The following is a 27,634-nucleotide window of genomic DNA, read 5'->3' on the forward strand; positions in this document are numbered from 1 at the left end:
GGAACTGGAGAGGGCCTGGAAGGTGAAGACCACAGTGGTGCCTGTGGTCATCGGGGCCCTCGGGGCAGTCACCCCCAAACTGGACCAATGGCTACAACAGATCCCAGGAACAACATCAGACATCTCAGTCCAGAAATGTGCAGTCCTTGACACAGCCAAGATACTGCGCAGGACCCTCAAGCTCCCAGGCCTCTGGTAGAGGACCCGAGCTCAGAGGATAAGAACCACCCGCGGTGGGTGAGAAGGGAATTTATTATTATTTTTTTGTATATATGTATATATATACTTATTATTTTATTTAGATATATATAATTTATATGAATAAATATATAAATAATATTTATATATATTATTTATAATATATATAAATATTATATGTTTATATACTTAATATGTAATATTTTAGCTTCCTGAAATAACCTGTTCTCCCTCTGCTCTTTAGAGGGGGAACAGATTAATTCAGGAAGCTGAAATGTTTGGCTCCTCCCTCTTAACTTTGTCAAATAAAAAGCAAATGTCTCCAGATATACAGGATTTAGTGTTGATGAGAGGAATAATCACAGTTAAAGCGTTTGTGAAAAATAAAAATTGGCTCCCATTGCCTCTTTTTTCCCACCGTCCACATCTTTGTTGGAGTTTCTCTCTGACTTTCTTCTGGAGAGTCTGTTCCAAAGCGACTTCATCCTGCTGCTCTTACTTGTTCACTGCTCCCTAAAACTGGGTTCAGACTCTGGTTGCCTCGATAAATATGGTAAACTATTTGCTCTGTGCGAAAAGTGGGCGTGTCCAGACGCTTCCTTCATCCTCCTACGAAATAATGAATGAAACCTGAACTGCTGATTGCATTAGCAGTGTTGTAGCGTTATTTCAAATGACAAAAAATAGGACAGAAATAGAAGAACAGATCAGTTTCATTTGCGTTAGCTCTTCATGACGATAATATTTCATAAAGACCGGGGGGGGGGGGAAGCCTTGAATTACATGATGAGGGTTTTTCTGGGGGTCCAGATGGGAAGTGTGAGGAATTCACTCCTCTACATGTTCACATTATTTGACTGTATCTAAGAATATCAAATATATTTTGAATTTAAGTGAAGATATGACATAACACAATTTATAATATACAATAAAATACAATGACTTAAAGCTTATTGTACAGACTAGGTCATCAAATCAGTCTGTCAACTACGTTGCCTGTAGGGATTTTTAATGTCCAGCAGGTGTCAGTATTCAGTGACACAGTATCTATACAGTTTTGCTATGGGTCGAAATGCTTCATGACGCCTCATTTCCCCATCACTGCCAGACAGACAGCAGCTGAAGACATTTCAAGATTTTAGTTCTGGTTTTGGGTACCCAGAGAAACTACATCATGATCAAGGACGGGAATTCGATAACGGCTTATTCCAAAGGTTACAACAACTCTCAGGAGTCATCCCTGACTGATAGGTTGCTGTAACTGGTAAATACAATCAATGCCATTGCGGGGGAGGCAAGGGGGCACGGGATTTTCTTGTGATCCATAAGGGGGCCCAGAAAATCTTTGGGATCCACTGAACTAAACTAACACTCCCATAGTTGCTTAACACAGATAAATAGTTTACAATGCAAGTTGAGCCTGTACATTGAAATGAGTTTAACCAAATAAATAATATTCATATTGTTATTAACATGAACAAATAATGTAGATGTATTGTGAAGCCTTTTGGAGCCCACTGGACTTGGAAAAAGCGCTATTCAAGTACAGACCATTTACCTTTAATGTCCAAGGAGCTCCAACCAACTAATAAAGTCAAGTGTGACAAACAACAAAGTCCTATAACACAACGCTTGATTCAACAGAACAAAAACACATTTATCAAATCTAACCCAAATCCCAGAAGTTCCGGATGAAAATAAACCACACAAGACAGCAGGTTCGAAAGTTTCTCTTTTATTCCTCATATGAGAGTTCAGGGCTGCATTACGATGATCTACAGATCTGATACCAGTAAAGCTTCATGTCGTCTCTCCTCTCCCTTTGGTTCTGCGTCCAGTGTGAAACGATTACTTATTCCAATGCTTGCGAAGATAAAGTGCTAAGAACGTTGCAATTATTGTTTGAAACAGGCTACATTTTTAAAAGGCCATGTTTTTAAAAGGACACGTTATAAGTTAAACCAGCTGCAGCAAACAGAGCTGTAATGTTTTACATACATGAACAAATACACGTGCAAAGGATGTCAGGTTTAACAGTGGAAGAAACTTTAGCAAGGCACATAGAGAAGAGGTAAAGCCCAACTTGTACACAGTGGTGTTAAATCTACCGGATGGAAACCTGAGGTGGGATTAGGAAGAGAGAACTCTACACCAACTCCTCTCCCTCACTCAGCTCCATGTTGTAATAACCTCCCTCCTGTTCGGACACGCCACACTAAATGAGCTCACACAGGCGAGCAGTAGCGGCCAGCGAAGAGAACGCTCTTGGAGGGGTTGTGTCGGATGAAGAAGAGGAAGGGGTGGTCCGCGATGAAGGTGGCGGGGATCATGGCGCAGCGCAGCATCATGACGGCGGCGGTGGCAGCGGCGGCCTCGGTTCCCTCCTCGTTGACTTCCACAAAGGCCTTGTGGTAAACCTCCGACACAAACAGGTCGTTGGCCGGGGACATGCCTGTCGGAGCAGAGAGGGACCGAAACGTTTAGCTGTTACCAGAAAGGTACAGAGAGCGAGTCGGAAGAAAACAACCTGGAGACGAATCCTACCGGAAAAGTCGCTCCTTGATTGGTCGAAGGCGTCCACCATGCCCATGCTCGTCAGGACGGCCTTCATGTCGTATTTCTCCTCCAGCTTGAACCGAGGCAGGCCCACCTGCACCTCGATCATATCCATCATGTCTGGATTGGTCCAATCCATGAACTTCTCGTACGTCAGCGCCTGCTCAAGCTTGAGGTTGGACAACAAATAAAGTCAATTCCTCCAGCTCTTCTTGCACGTCGTTGTGGAGGCTTTGCAGGATTAAGTACCTACCTTCTCCAGACCGGTGGTACCCTCCATGCTGTTGGGTAAAATGATGAGCATGCTCAGCTCCTTCCCTTTGTACGGCATCTCCAGGATCTGTAAAACAGGGGATTTTTAACAATGTGGTCTGGGCGATCGTTGTAGATTCTCCCACCGGAGCTGTGAATCTCTGCAGTTACCTGGCAGGCGACTTCTGAGATGTAGGTCAGGGGAAACTTTGATTTCATGTGCATCATCTTCACTGCCTTTTTCTCATTCTAAAGAAAAAACAAAGAAAAACAAAATTGTGTACATGCAGAGATCGGTAAAAACATGCTACTTATGCTTACAGAAGATATAGGGATCACACAAAGTCTACATAGGTCAACAAGTTTATTAGTCCTGAAAGAGTTGCCAGAAAAATACATTAAAAATCTGCTGTTGTTCCAAACAAAAACACCAAACATGGAGAAGCAGCGTTCAGCTTCTAATATGCTTTTTGTTTGCCAAAGGAAACAAACATTCAGTCAACGTTTTAGCTGATGAGGTTTTCTTCTCCACACAGACAGAGGTCAGGTTGCTGGACGGCACTGTTACCTTGTTGACTTTGAACTGAGCGTCGCGGGTGGCGTCCACCTTAAACTGCTTGTCCCAGTGGCCTTTGAAGTAGATTGCGTTGACCAGCACCAGCCGGGTCATCGAGTTCACTGCATCCTGGGCCAGGATATCCTTAATTTTACCTGGTGAGAAACAATGCAAATAAACAGGTAAAAAAAAAATATAGCACATTAATTAAACAATAATATAATATATATATATATATATATATATATATATATATATATATATATATATATATATGAGTAAAAAAGGCAATAAGCACAAAAATGAATTCAAAATGATTAAAAATAAATAAGCAAATAATTTAAATTAAAGAAATACACATTGACAAAAATAGCCTAATTTATCACCAAAAAAAGTCAATAGAAATATTTTGAGTACAAATGTTACATTTTAAAAGTAACGAAAAAAAAATTTAAGTAGTGAAACAACTTAAAAAAAAAGTTGAATCAAATAGGAAAGAAAAAAGTAATCCAAGGATTATGATGGCTAAATATTGCAGAAGTGGAGGGGAATTAAAAAAATAAAAAAAAGCTGAAACTTTTTCATTTAAATGAACAGATCCATTACTTGCTGCTTATTAATTTGTCTTTTTAATTTAATTTTTTCATAGAAAAATAATGAATTCATCGTTTTAATTTCCAAGGCTTAGTGACACATTGAGGGTTGTGTGTGTGTGTGTGTGTGTGTGTGTGTGGGGGTGTGTGTGTGTGTGTGATCCACCTTGTGTCTGTGTCTCCACCCAGCCGTTGATCTTGACCCTGGCTGCCTCGGCCTTTGAGGTGAAGTCCACGGTCTCCAGTTCTGCCTTGTAGTGCTTCTTGGTGCTCTCAAGGTAATCCTGAGACAAAAGCAAGTGAATGTAGATCCATGTGTCGGCTTATCCGGCGTTCCGCTTTTCTGCCCTCATGCACTGTACACAGTCTTAACGTGTACAGAAAGCCACACCCACTCAGGAACATCCACTCTTAGTGCTGAAAGGTAACCCCCCCCCAACTCCCCCATCCCAAGTCACACCTGAACAAACTGGTAGGACTGCTCGCCGTAGAGCCTGTTGGCGACATTCAGGGCATACGGAGCGTCCGACTTGTTGAGCTGGCTCAGCAGCTGGCTGAAGCTGGAGTGGAGGTCGTCCTTGACATCCAGGGTTTTCAGGGTCTGCAGATGAAAGGAAACCAGTTAGATTTACTGAACAAGAAGCAGACCAAACTAAAATATGTATTTAAAAAAAAAAAAAAAAATTAAGGTCATTGTAACATTGTCATAAGCTTTTGGGTTAGCTACTAGCTAGCAAACGACTGAAAAATAGAGCTCTGTACAAGATAACATAGACCAGAAATCAAAGTACGAGATCACCTCTGATATCTGAGTGGCTGTGTCTCCTCTGGCTCCCAGCATCACCATAGCCAGAGCTGAAGAGATGCTGAAAGGAGAGAAGAAGATGTTTGCAGTCTTCTTGTCCTCACTCAGCTTTCTGAGCAGAGCCAGAGAGAAGGTGGTGTTGGGCTTGGAGAGAGGAATGGAGGAGGCCATTGTTTCTGAAGTAAACCAAGGATAGATCAGTCATTTTCAAGCTGCATGACTTTGTTCAGACTAGTTTTCATTCCTCCCTCTATGGTGAGTCTCTACTGACATATTAGTCATCCACACTTTCTAACACAGTCAGTGTAAAATGAAACTTATCTGAGTGTGACCAGATCCCATTCACGTAATAAATGTTTAGCCATTAAACAGCACAATTTTTATATTCCCAAGAGAAGGAAAACTTTACTTACCGAAAGATCCGTAGTTGTCTTGACGCGATCAGGACTGTTTCTGCTGCAGAGAGAGAACGACTCCTTGCAGTGTCGTATTCAGGTGAGCACATTCAAGTCACCACGTGCCATTGAAGGGAATGTGTTTTTATTTTTGCGAGTGTTGTGATTGGTCCTTTCGGGTGAGATAAGTAGAGGAAACTGGTTCGTGGAACTGCCAAGCCTAAACTCCTTCAACCTCGAATTTGTGTTTTATCAGGTCCAATTTCATTTTTCAGGACAATCTTGTTTAAAAGCAGAGAATCAGATTTCTGCATAACTCTGCCCTGCGGCAATAGGGATTTTTGGGTGTGTCTAGGTAACCAGATGGGTAACTACGACCAATGACCTTTTAAAACCTTAGGTCATATTTATATTGTAGATTGACCTACTTATGAGTTCATCATTTAGAACAGCTTGGCTAAGATTGTGTCAAGAGAAGAATTGGTTCAAGTTTGTAGCAGCTCCCCAGCACTTGAATGTCCGTGCACTGCTGCCTCTCACTGGTGGAGATGGCATATTGCAACAGCCTTAAATAATTTTTCAAATGCAAAGTTCATAAGTGCTTTGTAAGCATCTTGCTGTAAAACTTCAGGGTCACTTAAATGAAGAAATGTATAACAAATGATATAGTAATGTAATAATATACAAAGATACATAATATTTTAAAATGTGAAAATGGACAACTATTTTGACATATTTATGACAGATGATGATTCTTGGTGAATGTCAAGTTGTCATAACAAAGACATTTTGAATAATTTCAACTTTGCATTAAAAGTGTCATTATTCACCGAATGACGCTTTTTAACAGCAGTCGTAACTATTCATGAAGTTATGTTCATGACAGTTGTTATGTCATGTTTATGACAGTGTTATGTCAGTTTTATGCACACCCTGTCAAATAAAGTGTCACCAAAAATGGAAATTCAAATAATCCTATCAGCAGGTCAGAACTTTAAAAACAGCAAATTGGCCACAACCCATGACACAGTTACCAAGTTATAATAAGTTGTGTGAAAGCAATGCAGTCAGCTGGAATATGACTTATTGCATCGTCAAATATTTTCACTGCAGTTCTTTCGTTTCTTGTCTTTAGATCGTCACTAAGCCGGTCCAGATGATGTTCCAAAAAAACGATTTCCTCCATGCTTACATTTCAGAAGTCCGATGCCAGGTAATCAACCACAAATTTGCTTGGTATATTAATTACTGCGATCATCAAACTTTGAGAGACGGGCGGAGTGATCCCAGCATTTACAATGACCTCCATGTCACTGTGAAATGTTTCTGCTGGACACATCCTGGAGATGCATTACGAAGGATACAAGCTGAGCATGCTCATCTTTTTACCGAAAGGAATAAGAGACAGCACAACAGGGCTAAAAAAAGTGAGATAGAAATAAACATTGGTATTACTATAAATTTTAATGTCGTTATTAATGCGCATCTTGTATCTTGCCAGTTGGAGAAGCACCTGACCTATGAGAAACTCCTGAAGTGGACCCATCCTGGCAACATGAAAGACACTCTGGTTGAAGTGAAGCTGCCTCAATTCAAGCTGGAGGAGACGTATGACCTGAACAAAGTGCTGAGCAGCATGGGCATGGTGGACGCTTTTGATATAGAGAAGAGTGACTTCTCTGGTGAGACACGTGGCCAGATGTCTGTCTGCAACATAGTTAAGCCCACCGATGTTTCATTGACCATAGACCAAGAAGAGTTTACAAATTCACATCTTAGTTTTTGCTGTTTGGTTTTCTGATTTCTAACCAGAAAACATTTCCACTCTTACAAATACATAGTGTTACAGATATTCAGACAAATTTGAATATCAGACAAAGATAACATTGAATAAATACAAAAGCAATTTTTTTTCCCCCAAGTTTTTAAATGATGATGAAAAAGGTTGAACATAGCGACTTGCTGTTAATTGCCCCAAAAATTTAATCAGGAATTATTTATGATGAATCACTTTATTTAGAAAGCTGAGTTCAGTTTTCTGTGATGGACTTATGACATAGCCAGGGAGTAGCCCACCTCTTGCCCTATGACCCCTGGAGACAGAACTCAGCCCTACAAGGATAATCGGGTGCAGACGATGGATGAATGGTGTGAGTTCAGCCTTTGGTGTTGCTGGCTATAACCACTAAGACTGTCAGTGGTTGCAATCTAGTTGAAGTTTTGACATGTAATATGCAGCACTGCGATGATTTTAAAGTATGTTTCCGTGTCCTTTGTGACAGGTATGACTGGAGACAAGGAGCTCTATCTGTCCAGCGTCTCCCACAAGGCTTTCGTGGAGGTGAACGAGAAGGGAACTGAAGCTGCCGCTTCCACTCAGATGCGTTTCCGTTGTGGCCGTTCCTTCCTTCCTCGAATTAACATTCCGATTAGCTTCACTGCAGACCACCCCTTCCTATTCTTCATCCGCCACAACCCCACCAAGAGTATTCTCTTCGCTGGACGCTTCTGCTCCCCTTAGCGCGCTCTGTCTCCTTTACAACCGTTGGAAGGATTTTGTAGTTAATTATCATTTATTTGCTTTACCATTATTTTATAATACCATCCATTTTATTTACCTTTGCATTTACATTTTAATGAAGGGCTTTGAGTGTTTTGAAGTGTTTGCAGAAACTCTGGAAGCGGCCTGCTGAGGAGTGAGAAAGGAGGACACCATGAACGACACATTCCGGCGTTGAGTGAACTGCAAACCTATAGTCTTATCTTATGAAATATGCTTTTGAAAATTGCATGAATGAGTTGTGTTCATGTGAGTGTGCAGCTGTTTTCTGCCCCCCCTCCCTTCAGGGCTGCACCCCGTCGTGTAACTAGGGAGTTCGTAATTCTAATAAAAGCAGGGCAAGACTCAGTTGAAGCTTCAGAGCATTGGCAGAAATCTGTAACTGGGTTTCAACTGCACTCTCCCTGCAGGTAAAACTAAATTCTGACTCTTGTCTCTTCTTTGTGTCTGTGTTGGGGTAATTTAGACCTAACAACAACGAAGACTGCACCACGAAAGGTTGCACCGGCTGCGGTGCTGTCAATTTTTTTTTTTTCCAGAATTTATTAGGTCAGAGTTGATCTCCGAACTAGATTGCCAACCAGATTGACCGATTACACTGAATCGGTGCTGTGAGGGTCAAGCGGCCTTATGAAGTTTTATAGCAAGATGACTGAATCAACACAAGCTGCCAGAGTTAGAAACTTCCAGAAGCTCTGATTCTACCAAAAAGTGAAGTTTCTAAAAGCTTAAGGCACAAAAAATATTGAAGTAGCCCAGATATACAACTTAGCGCAACTGAGCTGTATATCTGGGCTACGTCTTTTAATGGTTTCATGTTTTTTTTTTACCCGTTTTTAAAGGGACTGAGCATTTCTTTTAAGACATAACATTCTGCTTTACCGCAGGGCCTTTCTCAGCAGCTCTGCTGTCTCTAGGTTTGAATTTCTCTGCTGCTGGTTTGCATGTTATGCGGCTCGTTGTTGTGTTGTAATTAGTTTTCCAGCGGGTATTTCAGCATTTTCCGGTTCTTTGCGCGAAGAGGTAGTGCTTTCACTTTGTCTCAGGACGGATAAGAAAGAGAAATATCTCTTGTTCATGGGAAGTTCTGCCAGAAACTAGGTGACCAAGTTAAACTAGGTGGTTCTACATTAACTTAACCTATAAACTTTGTAATGGATAGTGAGCTATTTAAAATAAATTGCCTAAATGATTTCAATTTGTAGACTATTTAAATAAAATTATTCAAAGTGAATTTTCTAAATTAAGAATGTCTCAGATTGTTTATGGATGTTTGTCTGTTTTGATTAGCATTGTTGGTGGTTTATATTTTGTTTTACTTAATGGTATTTGCACTTTGTAATGTTTTGGGGGGTTTTGTATGTACCTCACGGGCTGCCGTAGCTAATGAGGGTGGGCCCTATAAAGTCTGGTTCAATCATTGTGCCAATGAATGATTTGAACTGTCAAAACACAAAGAAATCAACACTTAGTGTTCCCCAGTGAAAGCAGCGAGGTACGTTTTGTTTTGTTTGTATGGTAAGTTTATGTTTGTATTTTAATATTTGTATATGTTCTAGTTTTCATGGTGACTGAGGTGACTGTGATGATCATGGTGGATTTGAATCAAAGAAAAATAAAACACTAAATTCACCCGTGGAGACTGGCTGATTCATTCAAGTGCTGGGGAGCTGCTACAAACTTGAACCAATTCTTCTCTTGACACAATCTTAGCCAAGCTGTTCTAAATGATGAACTCATAAGTAGGTCAATCTACAATATAAATATGACCTAAGGTTTTAAAAGGTCATTGGTCGTAGTTACCCATCTGGTTACCTAGACACACCCAAAAATCCCTATTGCCGCAGGGCAGAGTTATGCAGAAATCTGATTCTCTGCTTTTAAACAAGATTGTCCTGAAAAATGAAATTGGACCTGATAAAACACAAATTCGAGGTTGAAGGAGTTTAGGCTTGGCAGTTCCACGAACCAGTTTCCTCTACTTATTTCACCCGAAAGGACCAATCACAACACTCACAAAAATAAAAACACATTCCCTTCAAGGGCACGTGGTGACTTGAATGTGCTCACCTGAATACGACACTGCAAGGAGTCGTTCTCTCTCTGCAGCAGAAACAGTCCTGATCGCGTCAAGACAACTACGGATCTTTCGGTAAGTAAAGTTTTCCTTCTCTTGGGAATATAAAAATTGTGCTGTTTAATGGCTAAACATTTATTACGTGAATGGGATCTGGTCACACTCAGATAAGTTTCATTTTACACTGACTGTGTTAGAAAGTGTGGATGACTAATATGTCAGTAGAGACTCACCATAGAGGGAGGAATGAAAACTAGTCTGAACAAAGTCATGCAGCTTGAAAATGACTGATCTATCCTTGGTTTACTTCAGAAACAATGGCCTCCTCCATTCCTCTCTCCAAGCCCAACACCACCTTCTCTCTGGCTCTGCTCAGAAAGCTGAGTGAGGACAAGAAGACTGCAAACATCTTCTTCTCTCCTTTCAGCATCTCTTCAGCTCTGGCTATGGTGATGCTGGGAGCCAGAGGAGACACAGCCACTCAGATATCAGAGGTGATCTCGTACTTTGATTTCTGGTCTATGTTATCTTGTACAGAGCTCTATTTTTCAGTCGTTTGCTAGCTTGTAGCTAACCCAAAAGCTTATGACAATGTTACAATGACCTTAATTTTTTTTTCAACATGTCGTCTTGTAACCACCCCCGTCTTCTGTCTCCACAGTGCTTAAAAACCCAGAACTGTCAGGATGATGTCCACATTCTGTTTGCCAAAACACGGAGTGAGCTCAACAAGCCCGACGCTAAGTTTGTTCTCAGTGTTGCCAACAGACTGTTTGGAGAGAAGTCCTACAGCTTTCTGCAGGTGAGCGAGTAATAATACACATTTTCATTACCAAATATATTCACTATGTGCTTTATGGGGTACACTTCTAACAGGTTTTCTCACCACAACTAGCTAATCTGTCAGGGTACATGTGTCAGTTTAAATTGTTTCATGTATGAAACATACCAAATACAATTTTTTGGACAGATTCTGCAACAGTAGGAAATCAGTAAAATTATTCATCCTACATAGTCAGTAAGTACAGTAGTGATTCTAGGCAGTTGTTTTTAGGATGAATTCATGGATCTTCTGTTTGTTCTTCTAGGAGTTTTTAACCCAAACAAAAACTCACTACGACTCAGAGTTGGAGGCTGTGGACTTCAAAACCAAATGTGAGGAAGCCAGGGTCAAGATCAACAACTGGGTGGAGGAGAAGACACAAGGTGGATCACACACACTGACACACACACCATCAGTTGATGACCCCAACTAACCCAATGTCAATTTATTTATAAAGCACTTTCAAACAGGTATTAACTGCGCCAAAAGTGCTGTACAGTATTCATAAAAACCACAGATAAAAATACAATGATGATTAAGAACTCTGAAGGTCATTAGCTCCATCTATTGGAACAGTGTGTAATTGTGATTTTGTTAATTAGGCTGTGTTTGCAGTGCTGATTCTCATCTGATCCATGTTCTGCTCATGTTGTCGTCAGGTAAAATCAAGGATATGGTGGTTAAGGGCATGGTGAACGACATGACCAAGATGGTGCTGGTTAATGCCATTTACTTCAAAGGCAACTGGAATGCGGCCTTCCAGAGATCAAATACCCGTGAGGTTCAGTTTAGACTCAACAAGGTAACAATGATCACCAATACAGATTATTTTCTCAATATGTAGGTCTTTATCATTGCTGTGCAAAATAATAATCTTGCTTTTATAGTAACTGTGACGTGAAACGACTATGTTAATGTGGAGGGATTACTCCATCGTGTTCCCAGGCTACAAAGAATCTCTATACAGTTCTTCCAGGGTTTTCTAGGTCTGTCCAGTGAAATGTACAAACTTGAGGTGGTAAGAAGGAACTAAATCCATTGGGTGATAAGTACCAGAAGCTTCAGTCTTAGAGCTTCTGTCCACCAACCTCATCCCCCGAAATGATCTAACTACAAGGTTGTGATCATTTGACGCCTCCAGCCTTGGCAATTGGTAAAACACCGTCAGCTGGCCTTGTGCCAAGTACACTTTAGCTCTGACGTGGAGATGATTATGGAGATCCCATACCCCCGCCACCTCTACCACCAAAGTGCTGGCTAAGTATCCTCTCAATATATAATATTTACAGGTATACCTGTCTCCCTGGGAAACTGTCTCCTTGGGAGGAAATCCAGCCCCTCTTCAGGCGTTAGGTTTCATAGCCCAACCTCTGAGTCAAAGTGATTCCAACTTTATTAATCTGGTCTAGCACAACCTCACACTTCAACTCAAGAGCATTTCCTGCTAGTAAGGTGATGTTCCATATCCCAAACGTCAGTTATTTAATGAGGAGTTTCCATGTCCAGCTGCTTGCATTCATCTGCTAAATGGCCCCTTAAGCTTGTTTTGCACCGGAGACCAGCACAAAATTTAACCACTAGACATTAATCACCTTCAAGGAAGTGCCCTGATCTCCATAGTCCTATCGTTGTGGTCTCTGTAGTATTGTCATCCCCCAAACAAATGAGCAACCAGAATCATAAAGTGCTCAAACTTCTCCAACATAATTGAAAAAAACAATGGATTTTTGCCCAATTATTGATCTAACTTAACTCATCCTGAAAGGTATTGTCCTTTTTTTTAGGTCAATGAGCTGTTCCTGTGTTTGTCCACAGAAAGACACAAAACCCGTGCAGATGATGGAACTTAAAAGCCACTTCAACTATGCCTCCATTGATGAAGCCAGCTGTGAGGTATTACTGACCTGGGAGCTCTCAGGTGGAAGCTGAAATGATGTAATCAGAGATATGTGAAGCGAGGCAGAGAATTTAGCAACTTTCATCATCTGCTCCAGTTGGGAAGTGGGTAACATGTAAAGCAGCAGTAGAACTCAAATCGCCTGACTGAACTTGCTCAGTAGGAAAATAACCAAACTTTATGTGGCGAGTTACTATGAATCAAGCATATCTGAGAGCCTGTACTTCTCTGTAATGCCTTGCACCTTTTCGTGGGCAGATTCTGGAGATTCCCTATGAAGGGAAAGCGCTGAGCATGCTCATCTTTTTACCAAGACAGATAGAAGATAACGAAACAGGTCTGAAGAAGGTAGGGCTCTCTGTGCCTCACAGACTGATTAAACCTCACCATGACATGTAATGATCGATTTATCACCTGATCAGCTGGAGGATCTCCTGACGTACGAGACGTTCATGGAGTGGACTCATCCACGTGAGATGGAAAGCGGTGAGATTATCGTGAAGATGCCTCGATTCAAGCTGGAGGAGAAGTATGACTTGAACAGAGTCCTGAGCAGCATGGGCATGGTGGACGCCTTTCACGAGACGAAGTGCGACTTCTCTGGTGAGACATGTGGCAGGAGACTGAGATGTTTCAGATGTAGTTAAATTGACTATAGGGGGAGTGGGGCCCAGAACTAGGCCTTACGCTGTCAAATCATGATCAAGGCTATTGCTTTCAAAATGGACTTGTTGGTGACGGAAAATATCAGCCTGAAATTTAAGCTACATAAAACTTTTTCGGTTACTTTTTTAAAAAAAAATTCCTTGCTGATGAGGGACATAACCCCACACCCTTATCCCATCAATGCAACTTCTGATTTTGAGGTTAGTAAGCCATTCCACTACTAGAGTTTAAATTGAACAGACAGAGAGAAAAATATGTAGCCTCACTGTGTTCCTCTTCTCTCAATAGGCCAGTCCCCATCACTTTGATACAAAGACACGGTACCGCGGCTCTCACCTGAGCATCAGGCCTCACAGCGCCGGTACAGCCTCGATTGAGGCTGTACCTACTTCTTTCATGTAGGTGTCTTCTTCTCAGATCGTGCTAACGTTATCTGCGTTAACATTACAAATGCGCGCAAATCTTTGATAATGTAAAAAAAAAAATAAAAAGAAGCAGAATTTCATGACTGCGGCGCTTCCACTAAATAAGAAATTATATTAAAATCCTGCGTGAATTAGCTAGTCCATGTGATAAGTCATTAAAAATAATGGCAGCAACAAACAGTTGCATGGGATGTGTTCATAATTCAGCCATGGCGCTGGCGCTCATCAGCTATCAGCCGTCAGAGGAGACGTCAGCGTCTTATTAAAGGGATGGAGTGACAAAACACTTACACTTGGGAGGGGCTATATGCGGCGTTTTGGATAAATTGTAGTCAGTGATTTTACAGAAGAGCTATTGATTCAACACTTTCCAATGACACAACTTTTATGAGCTGCTGTGAAAGCTCTGGTGGAGCCAGCAGCACAATGTAAAAAAACAAAACATTATCCTCCTACTTTTTCCTGTTGTCTTCTTTGTGGTTTTCGGCAGTAGTAACATACGGCGGTTATTCATGTGACTCGTGTGAGGTAGAAAAGGCGTTTCCTTTTTTTACGCAGTTCTGCACAACACATCTATTTTAATACAACGACAACAATAAAATAACCTAATGGTATCGCAAAAACACTTTATCAAAAACTTTCGTTTTTACTAAGCTGGCATGTTTCCATTTATTCTCCTAATTTCAATTTGCACAATTTGATGGTTAATGGAAACACAGCTACTGAGTGCTTTCTGTCATATACCCGTCATGCATCGTTGGTAGTGGAAGCAGTAGCTAACAGGTCCGTCAGGTACGTGAACACATGTACTGTTTCCGTAGCTTGCTTTAGATTGACGTTCCTCAAACGAGCGTCACCAGCTGGAAGTGGGCTAAACGGTGAAGGTGAGCAGCCGTGAAAGGCTGTAAGCATATTCCTTTAGAACCTCAATTGGAAAAAGAAAGGCTCAGCCCATAGCATTTGGACCTCAAATCTGAACATGTCACCCAAATTGTTCCCTTTATCTGTAGTATTCCTTCATGGAAGCACACTCTGTGATAAAAGCAGCTCTTTTGTTTTTTGAATACTGATATCTACTTTTGGTTAGATGAATTCCTACAGCTGTGGCCTGTAATCCTGGAACGTCTCTTCTCTTGTCTGTGACAGGAATGTCAAGCAACAAAGGGCTCTTTTTGTCACAAGTCTCCCACAAGGCTTTTGTAGAAGTGAACGAAGAAGGAACTGAAGCTGCTGCTGCCACGGGTGGTTTGGTGGCAGATAGTGTTTCCTTCTTCACTGCAGACCACCCCTTCCTGTTCTTCATTCGTCATCGAATCACTAAGACCATTCTCTTCGCTGGACGCTTCTGCTCCCCCTAGCACACTCTATGACCTTTGGAGCAGGCGGGCTACTAAACTCCAGTCTTCGAGGGCTAAAGTCCTGCCACTTCTAGATGTCCTCCTGGTTCAACATGGACGAGTCGCCTCCTGAGCAAGCAATCAAATTCTTCATAGTCAAACTAATAACCAATGGCCAAAAATTCTCACCAGCACACTCTACACCCCATAAAATGACCACGACAGCAGCCACACTACATTGCTGTCGTATACAAGATTGCACTTTTACAAAGGTCACCGAGTCCTTTTCCAAAGCTTGTGCCGAAATTCATCTTGGCAATCTATGTTTGCACTGGAGTAAATGTTAACCATTATGTGGAGATGAACTTATTTGAATGCACATGTTTAATTGTTTTCAAGCGTTAAGCTGCCAAAATTGTAAATTTCTTAAGACTGGCACGAAGAAATGGTCATTCCCTGGGTGTACTGACAGAAACCGTGACATCGTCTGTATTCCCTCTGGTACAAAGTGACGTAATGATAGGCGTTATTTTTTTTATTTTTAATGATTTCCTTTGTCGTGCCAGAACTTGTTGCCATATCTTTGAGCATTTTCTATGGACTACATTCTACATTTTTAAAAGATTTTTTTTTTTAGTTGTCAAACTTTTTGTTGTCTAGACAAAAGTGTGGAAAATCCATGAGCAATAAAAGGCTGTAAGAATCTCAGTAACTATGTTGTGAGACGCAATTCTTATAAAGTAGAGTGAATAAATACGTGATCATCTGATTTAGAAGATTAATTGCCAGTACAAAAGAAATATCTTCATTTCTGCTTATATTTTTAATCAACAGACACGTATATATTTTAATATGGTAGAATTACATCATTCTCTGATGTCATCGTAACATTGGATTATTGTTATTTTTGCATAATACGAAATTAAAACGAATATGGTAGGTGGAGTCTACAAGGTCACACACGCATGGACAGTAGGTGGCGGTGTAGACAGTAAACTGTACTGAACATAGAGATACTGTATGTTATTTAGTAATGTTTTTGTAAAAAAAAAAAAGTTTAGTTTGTTTTTAAAAACTGCTATTTGGAGTGAGGAGAAATGTGTTGTTGTCTTGAAATATAACATTAGCCAAAAAAAACAAAACAAAAAAGTTGCCATTTTTACTTGTATTGCTTAAGCAAGTTTCTATGCGTGGGCTTGTCTGAGCAGTTCATTGCATCATGGAGTGAAATACAGAAAGTCACTTTCCGTAATTCACTCCCAACATTCACACCTAAATAACCTTAGTCACCTTAAAGTAGCTGACTCTTCTCAACTGGAACTTTCTGCTGAATTTGTGTTTTTTCTCTTCTTCTTTTTTGTATTTTTAAGTTTGACCTTTCTAGGTCAAAATGGCACATTAGAAGTGTGAGTGTTTCTTCAACAGTGGCCAACACCTGAGCGAGCTCATGCTGACCAAAAGGTTTCATTTAGATGTATTTTACATAAACATGTATTAATTTCGCTGCTTCTAATCAAATGTTAAAGAAAACCTATTAAAAACCCTGGCGCGTGATGAAAGCCTACCTTTGTCGGGTGGTTACTCGTTTGTTCCTGCTTGGTTCCCGGCTTTCTGTGAAGAGGAGGAGGTGTGGTTGGGTGGATGAAATCCGTCTTCACAGGGACAGATCACACCGGCGGTTCATGATTATTTTCATGTCATGTTTGCCGTTTGTTCTTTGCAACATAATCTGGCATCGGCAGCACCAGACCTGGGCCTCCAGGTCTCAGACTTAAAATCATCTGAAGAGGTGCAAAGAGAACATTGACGATTCAAGAGTATCTGTATTCAGTATTCGCCACTTTTATTTTCTTTAGAAACCGTGTTAAACTGTAGATTGAAACCTTTTTTTCTCTCTCTTTCTATATATATATACTGTATATATATGTGTATATTTTTTGTGTGTTTTTGCACGTGTTTTATGAAGCAACAATATTCTGCTATTTGTTATAGCAGATTTTTGCCAAATGCATAAATATATGTAAATTAATCATTTAATGCTGTATGCTTTATGTTGCATTGATATCTTTAGTTTGTGGAGTTGGAATGGTGTCAGTTAGAGATAAAAGAATATGCATTGAATATGCAGAGTTTTATTAATTTATGGGTAAAAAAAATAACTTCAAACGTGTTTGGAAAGTGATTTGTCATAAATGTATTGTCTGGTACTTTTATATAAAGAAATTGAGGATGATCAAAGCATCTAAATACAAATAAGTAACCTAAAAGCTATCAACTTTACTTATTTTGATTTTAGATTAAGCAAAATGTACCTCATTTATTCATAAATCTTGAGCTTTGTGCTTAGTATAATTTACTAGATATAAATGAGTAAGGTAGACTTGAATTTGTGTTATTTAAATTTTCTTTGAAAATTTTAGCGCAAAGTTTCTGTAGGATTTTTTTTTTTTTTAGTAAATCTTACCCGTTGGTTTTTTCAGTATAGGGTAAGTTTTCCTTTATACACTAAATGCGTCACAGTTTGCTCATTAGTTGGCCAATAGCTATAAATAAACATTCATTGAGCTTTTTATTTAAAAAAAAAGTGAAACATTTCAGTTGATTCGTTCAAACAATCCATTGACTGAATGAGAAGTTTGTTTGTTTTACTCAGTCAGAGATCCGACTTTAAGCTTCACGGATTTATTTTTTATGATATGTTCAATTTATCATATGGAAACAAAGGCTTGAAGGGGTGACCTAGCCCTCCACCACACCCACAAATTAGCTCCAAGAAACAAAGAAAGATCTGATTTCTCAGAGAAGCTGCTGCGCAACCTGGGCGTGTGCGACCTCAACACAGGTGGGATAGTATTTTGTGAGAATAAAGGTGTTGTCTCTTATTGATTGATTTTAGTCTTGAAACTGATAAATGTGGGACATCCAGTCTCTGACTTTAAGACGCCACCAAGTGTAGCACTGTCAGTTATTTAGCTCAGGGGGCAGTTTGCCTTTCCACATAGGTGCTAATCTTTTGGCTAACTTTTTATGCCTTAATAATTTTAAAATGCTGTTTGTGTTTTTCTCTGGTTGTCTTCATAGCTGAAATATATATATATATCTTTTGATGATTTAAGTGTGACCAAAAAAGGTGCTGCTGGAAAGGAGGTATACTGAAATAAAATTGACCTGTTAGAACATAAAGTATCCAAGGTTGTTATGTGGAGATATTTGTAATAAAAAAAAACCTTTAAAAAAAAAAAAAAAGTTGGGACACAAACACACCCACAAAGTCACACTGTCCTCAATTCACATCAATGTAAAACACTGAAAACGTACAAAAATCTGTGATTAAAAATCAATTCTGTCTCAAAACTTAAACTAAAAATGTCTTTTGCATCCTCTAAGCATTCATTGTCCCCTTGACTGAATCACAATTCAATCAAAGTTATAAACGCGTTAAAAGGTTAGTGTCATGCTATGTATTGTGGCAACTTATTTTGCACAGATAAACAAAATTTCTACAGTAATATTTATTTTATTAGTAGAGTCCCAATATATTGAAATACTATCTCATTATATTGACTTTTTTTTTTTTAATAGAGTGACGGAAACGGGTTTCCATACAATATTATTTAGCTTTTGGCTATTTATGTTATTTTTCCTGAAAAAGAGCTAATGACTATTAAAACTACAAGATAACGTTTGTTATTATTATTATTATTATTAGTAGTAGTAGTAGTAGTAGTATTATAAGAAAACATTTTCTCAGCTCAGGCCGAAGCTTTTTATCTCTATCCCCTCGGCTTCCGTAGTCAGGAAGTTCATAATTGTTTTGTTTGACGGGGTGTGTCCTCGTGTCAGATAAAAAAACCTGCGCTTCAACCAGCATTCTTCATGTGACCCAACTCTTTCTACACGACAAGCGTCTGACAGTGAGTGCAGCTTGTGTCATTCAGTCTGTGAGACGCGACGTTCCTGGTTTCCCAGCGAAACACCCAGAACTGTAATGAATGCCGTCGTAACGATTTTACTGCGCTTTCAGACCTTTTAATGTTGCAGCTTAAAAAGCTCTCAGTCGCTGTTTTGAAGTAATTTGCAGCCTCCGCTTGCAGTTTAGCATTCACGTTTATATTGCTGAGCTTGTTCTGTTTATTGCAGCTTATTTTTGTTTTGGGAGTTTGACTTCAAAGAAGAATAAAACCCGACAATGTTCTAAATTAATAACCTCCGTCTTTGTTTCATTGCCCTGCAGGCACGATGGCAGCAGCAGCAGCAGCAGTGACTCCTCTGGCTTCAGCCAACACCAGCTTCTCTCTGGCTCTGCTCAAAAAGCTGGGGGACAAAGACAACACCGCAAACGTCTTCTTCTCTCCTTTCAGCATCTCCTCGGCTCTGGCCATGGTGCTGCTGGGAGCCAGAGGAAACACAGCCGCTCAGATGTCGGAGGTACAGTTAGTGAAACACGCACTCCACCTCTTTAAACTGTCAACATTGTTAGCATTCATGAGAGTGACCTTTCTTTTTATTGCCACACCAGTGACACATTTCCTCACGTTTTTTTTTTTTTTGTTTTTTTTTTTTTGATTTACTCAGCCCCGCCGAGGCAGTGCGAACACATTAAAGGTTCGGAAATGTTGAAGTGAGGTTTTGTGAAAAGATTATAAGGAACTACCTGCAAGGAAAAAAACTCTCGTTTTGTCTTCATTTATTTTAGCTGTTGCGAGTGTAGCTCAAAGTTTCTCCGTAATTGATCAAAAGAGGCGGATGTTAGAGGAAAAATGATAATGTGTACGTGCAAAGCAGACATCTATGTAGTTGCTTTGTAAGGATCTCCAAATGCGCAGTCAATATGCACCACAAATTGTGTCTTTTTCTCTTCTTGGGGAGGACACAGTGCCCGTTTGTAAACGGACCATGGGTGCCAAGGCAACTGGAAATATCAATTTTCTTGTGGACGGGTAGTTGCGGTGAAGTTAGCATTATTAAAAGCAAAAATATCATGATGGCTTAACCTCATGCAGGAAGGGAACAGGAATTAAATAATCAGCCTCTGAGTGGATAATAAACCATTAAAAGGTTCATAAAACTGCATCTGTCTGAACTTCTGAGACGTTTTTGGGATTAGAGATTTTCTAGGATGATAAAAATCCTCTCAGGCTAACCGCTTGCTTCCCCCTACAAGTCTGGGCTAATCTGGATTTATCCAGAATAAAGACGCCAAAAGGGTTCCCTACCTCATGCTAGGCGCTGTCTGCGTATCACCTTTAGACAAATCCTTAATTTGAAAACTTTGAACTATTCTTTTATGATTAAGCATTAAGCTTAATATGGAGCGAAACCAGGCTTTGGGAAACTCCTTCTTGTCCTGTTCTCTTCCAATTAGCAGGAATAATCTGAACTAGTTTTTTATTTTTTTTATTTTTATGTGGGTCAAATCTGTGGTTGCGTTACTATGGGAATAGGATAATCCGTGTAGATGTTTAACTGTGGTTATCAGGTCTCATTAGGTGCAGCAGATATGCCCAACCGTTTTTATGAGCGGTCCTTCTCAAAGTTCAGTCTGCACAAACACCGACCGCCATTTTAGTAAGCCGGCACATTCGCATTTAGTCATCTAATTATTTAATGACTGAAGTGAAAACTCTCTGCCGACGTTGTTGATTCGGCAGCGATGGAGTTCCTACTAACCATACGAGAATAAACGGAGCATTAGTCTCTATTCGTTAGCGGGTTTTTCCACTTTAGCAGAAAGATTCAGGGGCTATTTTCCAGGAGAGGTGGATGAAATTCAGGTGAAAGTTGGTAACAGAGGGTTTATGTGGCGGCTAACAACCTGGGACCGCAGAAGCCAAACCACACCCAGTTAAGTCAAGTTGGCAAATGTTAGTAAATGGGAGGAGCAGGGCCTCACCCATAATCTGCCCTGTAGCTCAGGTTAAAGAAACGACTCCATCCAGTGTAAATCAGTGCTGTTATCATAGCAACATGCTCACTGTAAAACTTTAAAGTGTTTTGTTCCAGTCAGGGGTTTGTGCATTAACTTGCAGGTTTTCATTGTGTATGTTTGTTTTCTTATCTGGTTGTTCAGGATTAGGGGCACATTAGCAATGAATTTATTAATCAGAGCAGCTAGTCAACGTGTTTTAAACAGATTTTTTTTTTTTTCCTTCGACATAAAGGAGCTTTTTATTTTTCCCCACACATCAAATAACATCCCTCCGTTGTGAAGGAGGGAACTAGGGAACCAACTTAATAGGGATGATGATAAACTTCCTGCTCATGCATGTTGAAATCTCTCAAATAAAGCTGAGCGCTGGCTAAACACTTCTTATTGTGCATCTAAGGCATTTCACACTGTATGCCAGAGGTTGTTATGGAGACGCTCGTTGCCACGCAATGCTGCTGAGTAAGAGGGAGTGGCTGAGAGGCTGAACTGGAAAGATGAGTCAGCTGTGGAGGAATGTGTCATTTAGCTGAGAAATCCCTCGGTTTGTTGAGTCCCTGGTAGCAGGCTGACATTGACTCTGCACCAACCACAGACATGTTCGGATTTAGCTGCAGGAACTCTGGAACCGAACGTCACCAAACATCATGTTGATAACTCAGTCCAGCTTGGAAAACCAAGCCTGTAGCTTAAAAAAAAACCAAAAAAAAAACGGCCTATCCCAGTCTTATCTTACATTGTAGTGATGATATTTAAAGTTTGTCAAATGTTGATTGTTATACAAGTGTTACTGCTCTGGATATGTAAGTCTTTGCCAGTATTTCAGCAAATGTTAAATTGTACAACTCGGTTTGAAAGATTTTATTTTATTTTTTTTTAATGTTGGCTAAATATGTGACATATTTGCTTTCTATTCTCTATATAGTTTAAGAAACTGGTTGGTGTATTTGCTCAGGCAAGCGGCCTGAACAAATACAAACTGAGTCAGAGAAAATCAAACTCACTTCAGCATCTCACTAAAATAACTATTTAAGCTTTTTATTTGTTTATTTTTAATTTTTTTTTTACAGAAGATCTTTGGTTTCTTTTAAGACTTTCATTTTCCTTGACCGCATTAACTGACCCGTCCCTATTCAGTCATCCCGGTTTTATCTTTGTTTGTACAGTAAATCAGCGGCTACATTCCTGGAGAACTCGGTGTGGAGCCGATTAGTAAACCTATGTTTCGTCCTGTCATGAAGCAACCAGACCATAACGTCTACATTTACCTTTCCGTGACACAGTGCTCTATCCAACTTGAACTTTCCTCTCTGATTAAACTGCGTTGAATTTGATAGGAGTGGGAATCCAGAGTGGAGTCTCTCCGGGTTGTGAAAGACGCTTTAAACGATGAATCATCTGTTTATCTCCTGCTGTCAGCACCAATAATCAGTCATCATGCTCAGACTCTGTCGAGGTTTTTATGAGGATTTACCCTGGGCTGTCCTGAGTAGGTGCAGCTGGCTGCACTTCTCCATCTCTTATTACAAACACAGAGCCTTGATGCAGACGGAGGATTCGGGCCGTACTAGGGAAAAAATGAAATTGCGAGAATGAACTCGCATGAGGTAAAAGTCGTAACACTTCGATGGCGAAAACTCGCAATTCTTCTTTCTTAGCATGACCCTAGTGCTCCGTCATAAGGAAATGTGAGTAAATTTAAAAATATTTAACTTCTTGTGAGCCTCATGACAGTACCGCGCCACTGATTTGACAGACGAAACGGTTCCAACTGGAGGTCGGTCATGTCCGGCTTTGACAGTAAGTATCCCAAATGTCGCCTCCAGGTTCTGTGCTTCACTAAGGCGCAAAAGATGAAGCAAGCGGGACCGCCGCAGGCGCAGATGCAACAGAAAGCTCAAGCCAAACTGCCACCACAGCTGCTAAAGGTGGTTAAAAAAAAGCAACAAAAGAGGAGTTGTTACCTGATACTACTACTAACAAAGGGTCTGGGTGCTAACATGTGGTCCTTGGAGGAGAGTTTACTTCACATTCTGCTGCCCTCTTTCTCTTCTGTTGCTCTCCTGCTGCCATTTGTGGCGCCGCCATTAAATAATCCAGGAAGGAAAGAGAAGGTGAAAGAGGCAACTTGGAAGTTTGTGAATGTGTCCAACATTCCAGAGTCCTTTTGTTTTTACACGACGCTGCGTTGTTGGGCTTTTTTCATCTGCCACTTCCCATTACACTAAAATGGGCAAAACTCGTTTCCTCTTACTGGTGTAGCTGTGACAGTGGAAAAATGACTAGTGTCGCACTGCAAAACTGCAGTGCCAGGCCATTGGAGTTAAATGAGTTTAATTTTTGGTTGCACAGTAAACACGCGATCTGGAGGAAGGATTTGGACCTGGAATAACAACATGGTGGAGGGATGGTCTTATGTTCTGTAAGAACTTCTAAGGTCTGGATCTTTGGTTCTTTTTCATTTTAAAGGGATGAAGGGCTTACGATATTTTGTACTTTTCTCTCTGATGCTACATTTGGGTCTTCATGACTGATTCCTACATACATAAACATTCTGACACCCTTTGGATTTTCCCATTTTGTCACATTACAACCACAACTGTAAATGTATTTTATTGAGTCTGGCATTTTGTTTTTATTCAGCCCTCCTTTTCAACAAATTGCCTCCAGAGGCCCCATTTGCATAACTGTATAATTTAGTCTCAACATGGCCCAATCAAAGTCCAGGGCAAGATGAAATCTGACTGAGCTTGATCTGTTTTGATTTGTTCTCTAGATGTGTAAATGTGGTAAACGTACACCAAAGCAGACATAATTCCAGAAAAAAGTGATTCTGCAGTGAAATAATTGAAAGAGCTAAGCACATGCATATCCATGCCAAATTTAACATTTTTATTTGTGAATAAAATTAAAATAACTACATATCCTTTGCTTCCACTTCACAATTGGACACTATTTTGAATAAAATACTTTGCAGTTTGTGGTTGTGATGTAAAGCCGTTGGTGGTATGAAGACTTTTGGTATTATGGATGGTACGGAAATGAGTCTTTTTTCTATTAAGTGATGAGTTAAAACATCTTTAGCAGGTTTAGACCCTATTTATAGAGTATAAACAAATCCTTTCATCACTTAATAAACAAAATGACCATGAAAACCTTTCTTTTTTAAAAAAAAAAAAATATATATATATATTTTAGTTTGGTCTGCTTCTTGTTCAGTAAATCTAACTGGTTTCCTTTCATCTGCAGACCCTGAAAACCCTGGATGTCAAGGACGACCTCCACTCCAGCTTCAGCCAGCTGCTGAGCCAGCTCAACAAGTCGGACGCTCCGTATGCCCTGAATGTCGCCAACAGGCTCTACGGCGAGCAGTCCTACCAGTTTGTTCAGGTGTGACTTGGGATGGGGGAGTTGGGGGGGGGGTTACCTTTCAGCACTAAGAGTGGATGTTCCTGAGTGGGTGTGGCTTTCTGTACACGTTAAGACTGTGTACAGTGCATGAGGGCAGAAAAGCGGAACGCCGGATAAGCCGACACATGGATCTACATTCACTTGCTTTTGTCTCAGGATTACCTTGAGAGCACCAAGAAGCACTACAAGGCAGAACTGGAGACCGTGGACTTCACCTCAAAGGCCGAGGCAGCCAGGGTCAAGATCAACGGCTGGGTGGAGACACAGACACAAGGTGGATCACACACACACACACACCCCCACACACCCCCACACACACACACACCCACACACCCACACACACACACACCCCTCAATGTGTCACTAAGCCTTTGAAATTAAAACGATGAATTCATTATTTTTCTATGAAAAAATTAAATTAAAAAGACAAATTAATAAGCAGCAAGTAATGGATCTGTTCATTTAAATGAAAAAGTTTCAGCTTTTTTTTATTTTTTTAATTCCCCTCCACTTCTGCAATATTTAGCCATCATAATCCTTGGATTACTTTTTTCTTTCCTATTTGATTCAACTTTTTTTTTAAGTTGTTTCACTACTTAAATTTTTTTTTCGTTACTTTTAAAATGTAACATTTGTACTCAAAATATTTCTATTGACTTTTTTTGGTGATAAATTAGGCTATTTTTGTCAATGTGTATTTCTTTAATTTAAATTATTTGCTTATTTATTTTTAATCATTTTGAATTCATTTTTGTGCTTATTGCCTTTTTTACTCATATATATATATATATATATATATATATATATATATATTATATTATTGTTTAATTAATGTGCTATATTTTTTTTTTACCTGTTTATTTGCATTGTTTCTCACCAGGTAAAATTAAGGATATCCTGGCCCAGGATGCAGTGAACTCGATGACCCGGCTGGTGCTGGTCAACGCAATCTACTTCAAAGGCCACTGGGACAAGCAGTTTAAGGTGGACGCCACCCGCGACGCTCAGTTCAAAGTCAACAAGGTAACAGTGCCGTCCAGCAACCTGACCTCTGTCTGTGTGGAGAAGAAAACCTCATCAGCTAAAACGTTGACTGAATGTTTGTTTCCTTTGGCAAACAAAAAGCATATTAGAAGCTGAACGCTGCTTCTCCATGTTTGGTGTTTTTGTTTGGAACAACAGCAGATTTTTAATGTATTTTTCTGGCAACTCTTTCAGGACTAATAAACTTGTTGACCTATGTAGACTTTGTGTGATCCCTATATCTTCTGTAAGCATAAGTAGCATGTTTTTACCGATCTCTGCATGTACACAATTTTGTTTTTCTTTGTTTTTTCTTTAGAATGAGAAAAAGGCAGTGAAGATGATGCACATGAAATCAAAGTTTCCCCTGACCTACATCTCAGAAGTCGCCTGCCAGGTAACTGCAGAGATTCACAGCTCCGGTGGGAGAATCTACAACGATCGCCCAGACCACATTGTTAAAAATCCCCTGTTTTACAGATCCTGGAGATGCCGTACAAAGGGAAGGAGCTGAGCATGCTCATCATTTTACCCAACAGCATGGAGGGTACCACCGGTCTGGAGAAGGTAGGTACTTAATCCTGCAAAGCCTCCACAACGACGTGCAAGAAGAGCTGGAGGAATTGACTTTATTTGTTGTCCAACCTCAAGCTTGAGCAGGCGCTGACGTACGAGAAGTTCATGGATTGGACCAATCCAGACATGATGGATATGATCGAGGTGCAGGTGGGCCTGCCTCGGTTCAAGCTGGAGGAGAAATACGACATGAAGGCCGTCCTGACGAGCATGGGCATGGTGGACGCCTTCGACCAATCAAGGAGCGACTTTTCCGGTAGGATTCGTCTCCAGGTTGTTTTCTTCCGACTCGCTCTCTGTACCTTTCTGGTAACAGCTAAACGTTTCGGTCCCTCTCTGCTCCGACAGGCATGTCCCCGGCCAACGACCTGTTTGTGTCGGAGGTTTACCACAAGGCCTTTGTGGAAGTCAACGAGGAGGGAACCGAGGCCGCCGCTGCCACCGCCGCCGTCATGATGCTGCGCTGCGCCATGATCCCCGCCACCTTCATCGCGGACCACCCCTTCCTCTTCTTCATCCGACACAACCCCTCCAAGAGCGTTCTCTTCGCTGGCCGCTACTGCTCGCCTGTGTGAGCTCATTTAGTGTGGCGTGTCCGAACAGGAGGGAGGTTATTACAACATGGAGCTGAGTGAGGGAGAGGAGTTGGTGTAGAGTTCTCTCTTCCTAATCCCACCTCAGGTTTCCATCCGGTAGATTTAACACCACTGTGTACAAGTTGGGCTTTACCTCTTCTCTATGTGCCTTGCTAAAGTTTCTTCCACTGTTAAACCTGACATCCTTTGCACGTGTATTTGTTCATGTATGTAAAACATTACAGCTCTGTTTGCTGCAGCTGGTTTAACTTATAACGTGTCCTTTTAAAAACATGGCCTTTTAAAAATGTAGCCTGTTTCAAACAATAATTGCAACGTTCTTAGCACTTTATCTTCGCAAGCATTGGAATAAGTAATCGTTTCACACTGGACGCAGAACCAAAGGGAGAGGAGAGACGACATGAAGCTTTACTGGTATCAGATCTGTAGATCATCGTAATGCAGCCCTGAACTCTCACATGAGGAATAAAAGAGAAACTTTCGAACCTGCTGTCTTGTGTGGTTTATTTTCATCCGGAACTTCTGGGATTTGGGTTAGATTTGATAAATGTGTTTTTGTTCTGTTGAATCAAGCGTTGTGTTATAGGACTTTGTTGTTTGTCACACTTGACTTTATTAGTTGGTTGGAGCTCCTTGGACATTAAAGGTAAATGGTCTGTACTTGAATAGCGCTTTTTCCAAGTCCAGTGGGCTCCAAAAGGCTTCACAATACATCTACATTATTTGTTCATGTTAATAACAATATGAATATTATTTATTTGGTTAAACTCATTTCAATGTACAGGCTCAACTTGCATTGTAAACTATTTATCTGTGTTAAGCAACTATGGGAGTGTTAGTTTAGTTCAGTGGATCCCAAAGATTTTCTGGGCCCCCTTATGGATCACAAGAAAATCCCGTGCCCCCTTGCCTCCCCCGCAATGGCATTGATTGTATTTACCAGTTACAGCAACCTATCAGTC

General features: G+C 40.4%; 3 protein-coding genes across 7 annotated transcripts in view; 2 read left to right on the forward strand and 1 right to left on the reverse strand.

Moving 5' to 3' along the window:
* Window positions 1–27,157, forward strand: part of LOC114137161 (leukocyte elastase inhibitor-like) — a 47,417-nt gene extending 20,260 nt beyond the window's left edge. Inside the window, exons 1-10 of one of the 5 annotated variants that reach the window (XM_028005747.1) lie at window positions 18,926–19,054; window positions 19,375–19,568; window positions 22,893–22,994; window positions 24,316–24,456; window positions 24,634–24,751; window positions 25,358–25,500; window positions 25,820–25,897; window positions 25,981–26,067; window positions 26,152–26,332; window positions 26,425–27,157. In XM_028005747.1, coding sequence (XP_027861548.1) covers window positions 19,380–19,568; window positions 22,893–22,994; window positions 24,316–24,456; window positions 24,634–24,751; window positions 25,358–25,500; window positions 25,820–25,897; window positions 25,981–26,067; window positions 26,152–26,332; window positions 26,425–26,651 — 1,266 coding nt within the window. In that variant the 5' untranslated portion in view covers window positions 18,926–19,054; window positions 19,375–19,379 and the 3' untranslated portion in view covers window positions 26,652–27,157. Of the gene's footprint in view, window positions 1–9,955; window positions 10,068–10,304; window positions 10,487–10,653; window positions 10,795–11,080; window positions 11,199–11,474; window positions 11,618–12,630; window positions 12,709–12,970; window positions 13,061–13,134; window positions 13,316–14,949; window positions 15,853–18,925; window positions 19,055–19,374; window positions 19,569–22,892; window positions 22,995–24,315; window positions 24,457–24,633; window positions 24,752–25,357; window positions 25,501–25,819; window positions 25,898–25,980; window positions 26,068–26,151; window positions 26,333–26,424 lie in introns of those variants that run through there. The other 4 variants (XM_028005752.1, XM_028005751.1, XM_028005750.1 and 1 more) reach the window with 4 other exon arrangements.
* On the reverse strand, window positions 1,958–5,495 carry LOC114137163 (leukocyte elastase inhibitor-like). Its single transcript, XM_028005753.1, has 9 exons — window positions 5,374–5,495; window positions 4,955–5,136; window positions 4,616–4,756; window positions 4,322–4,439; window positions 3,575–3,717; window positions 3,178–3,255; window positions 3,008–3,094; window positions 2,743–2,923; window positions 1,958–2,650 (listed from the first exon to the last, which is right to left on the reverse strand). Exons 2-9 carry the CDS (start codon window positions 5,129–5,131, stop codon window positions 2,424–2,426), a joined length of 1,152 nt encoding a protein of 383 aa, XP_027861554.1. The 5' UTR covers window positions 5,132–5,136; window positions 5,374–5,495; the 3' UTR covers window positions 1,958–2,423.
* On the forward strand, window positions 5,177–10,066 carry LOC114137185 (serpin B6-like). Its single transcript, XM_028005803.1, has 4 exons — window positions 5,177–5,215; window positions 5,423–5,455; window positions 6,491–7,037; window positions 7,638–10,066. The coding sequence occupies exons 1-4, from the start codon at window positions 5,177–5,179 to the stop codon at window positions 7,874–7,876; spliced, it is 858 nt and encodes a 285-aa protein (XP_027861604.1). The 3' UTR covers window positions 7,877–10,066.
* Window positions 27,158–27,634: the final 477 nt, after the last annotated feature.

This window comes from Xiphophorus couchianus, chromosome 21 (assembly GCF_001444195.1).
Source record: "Xiphophorus couchianus chromosome 21, X_couchianus-1.0, whole genome shotgun sequence".
Lineage (NCBI taxonomy): Eukaryota > Metazoa > Chordata > Actinopteri > Cyprinodontiformes > Poeciliidae > Xiphophorus > Xiphophorus couchianus.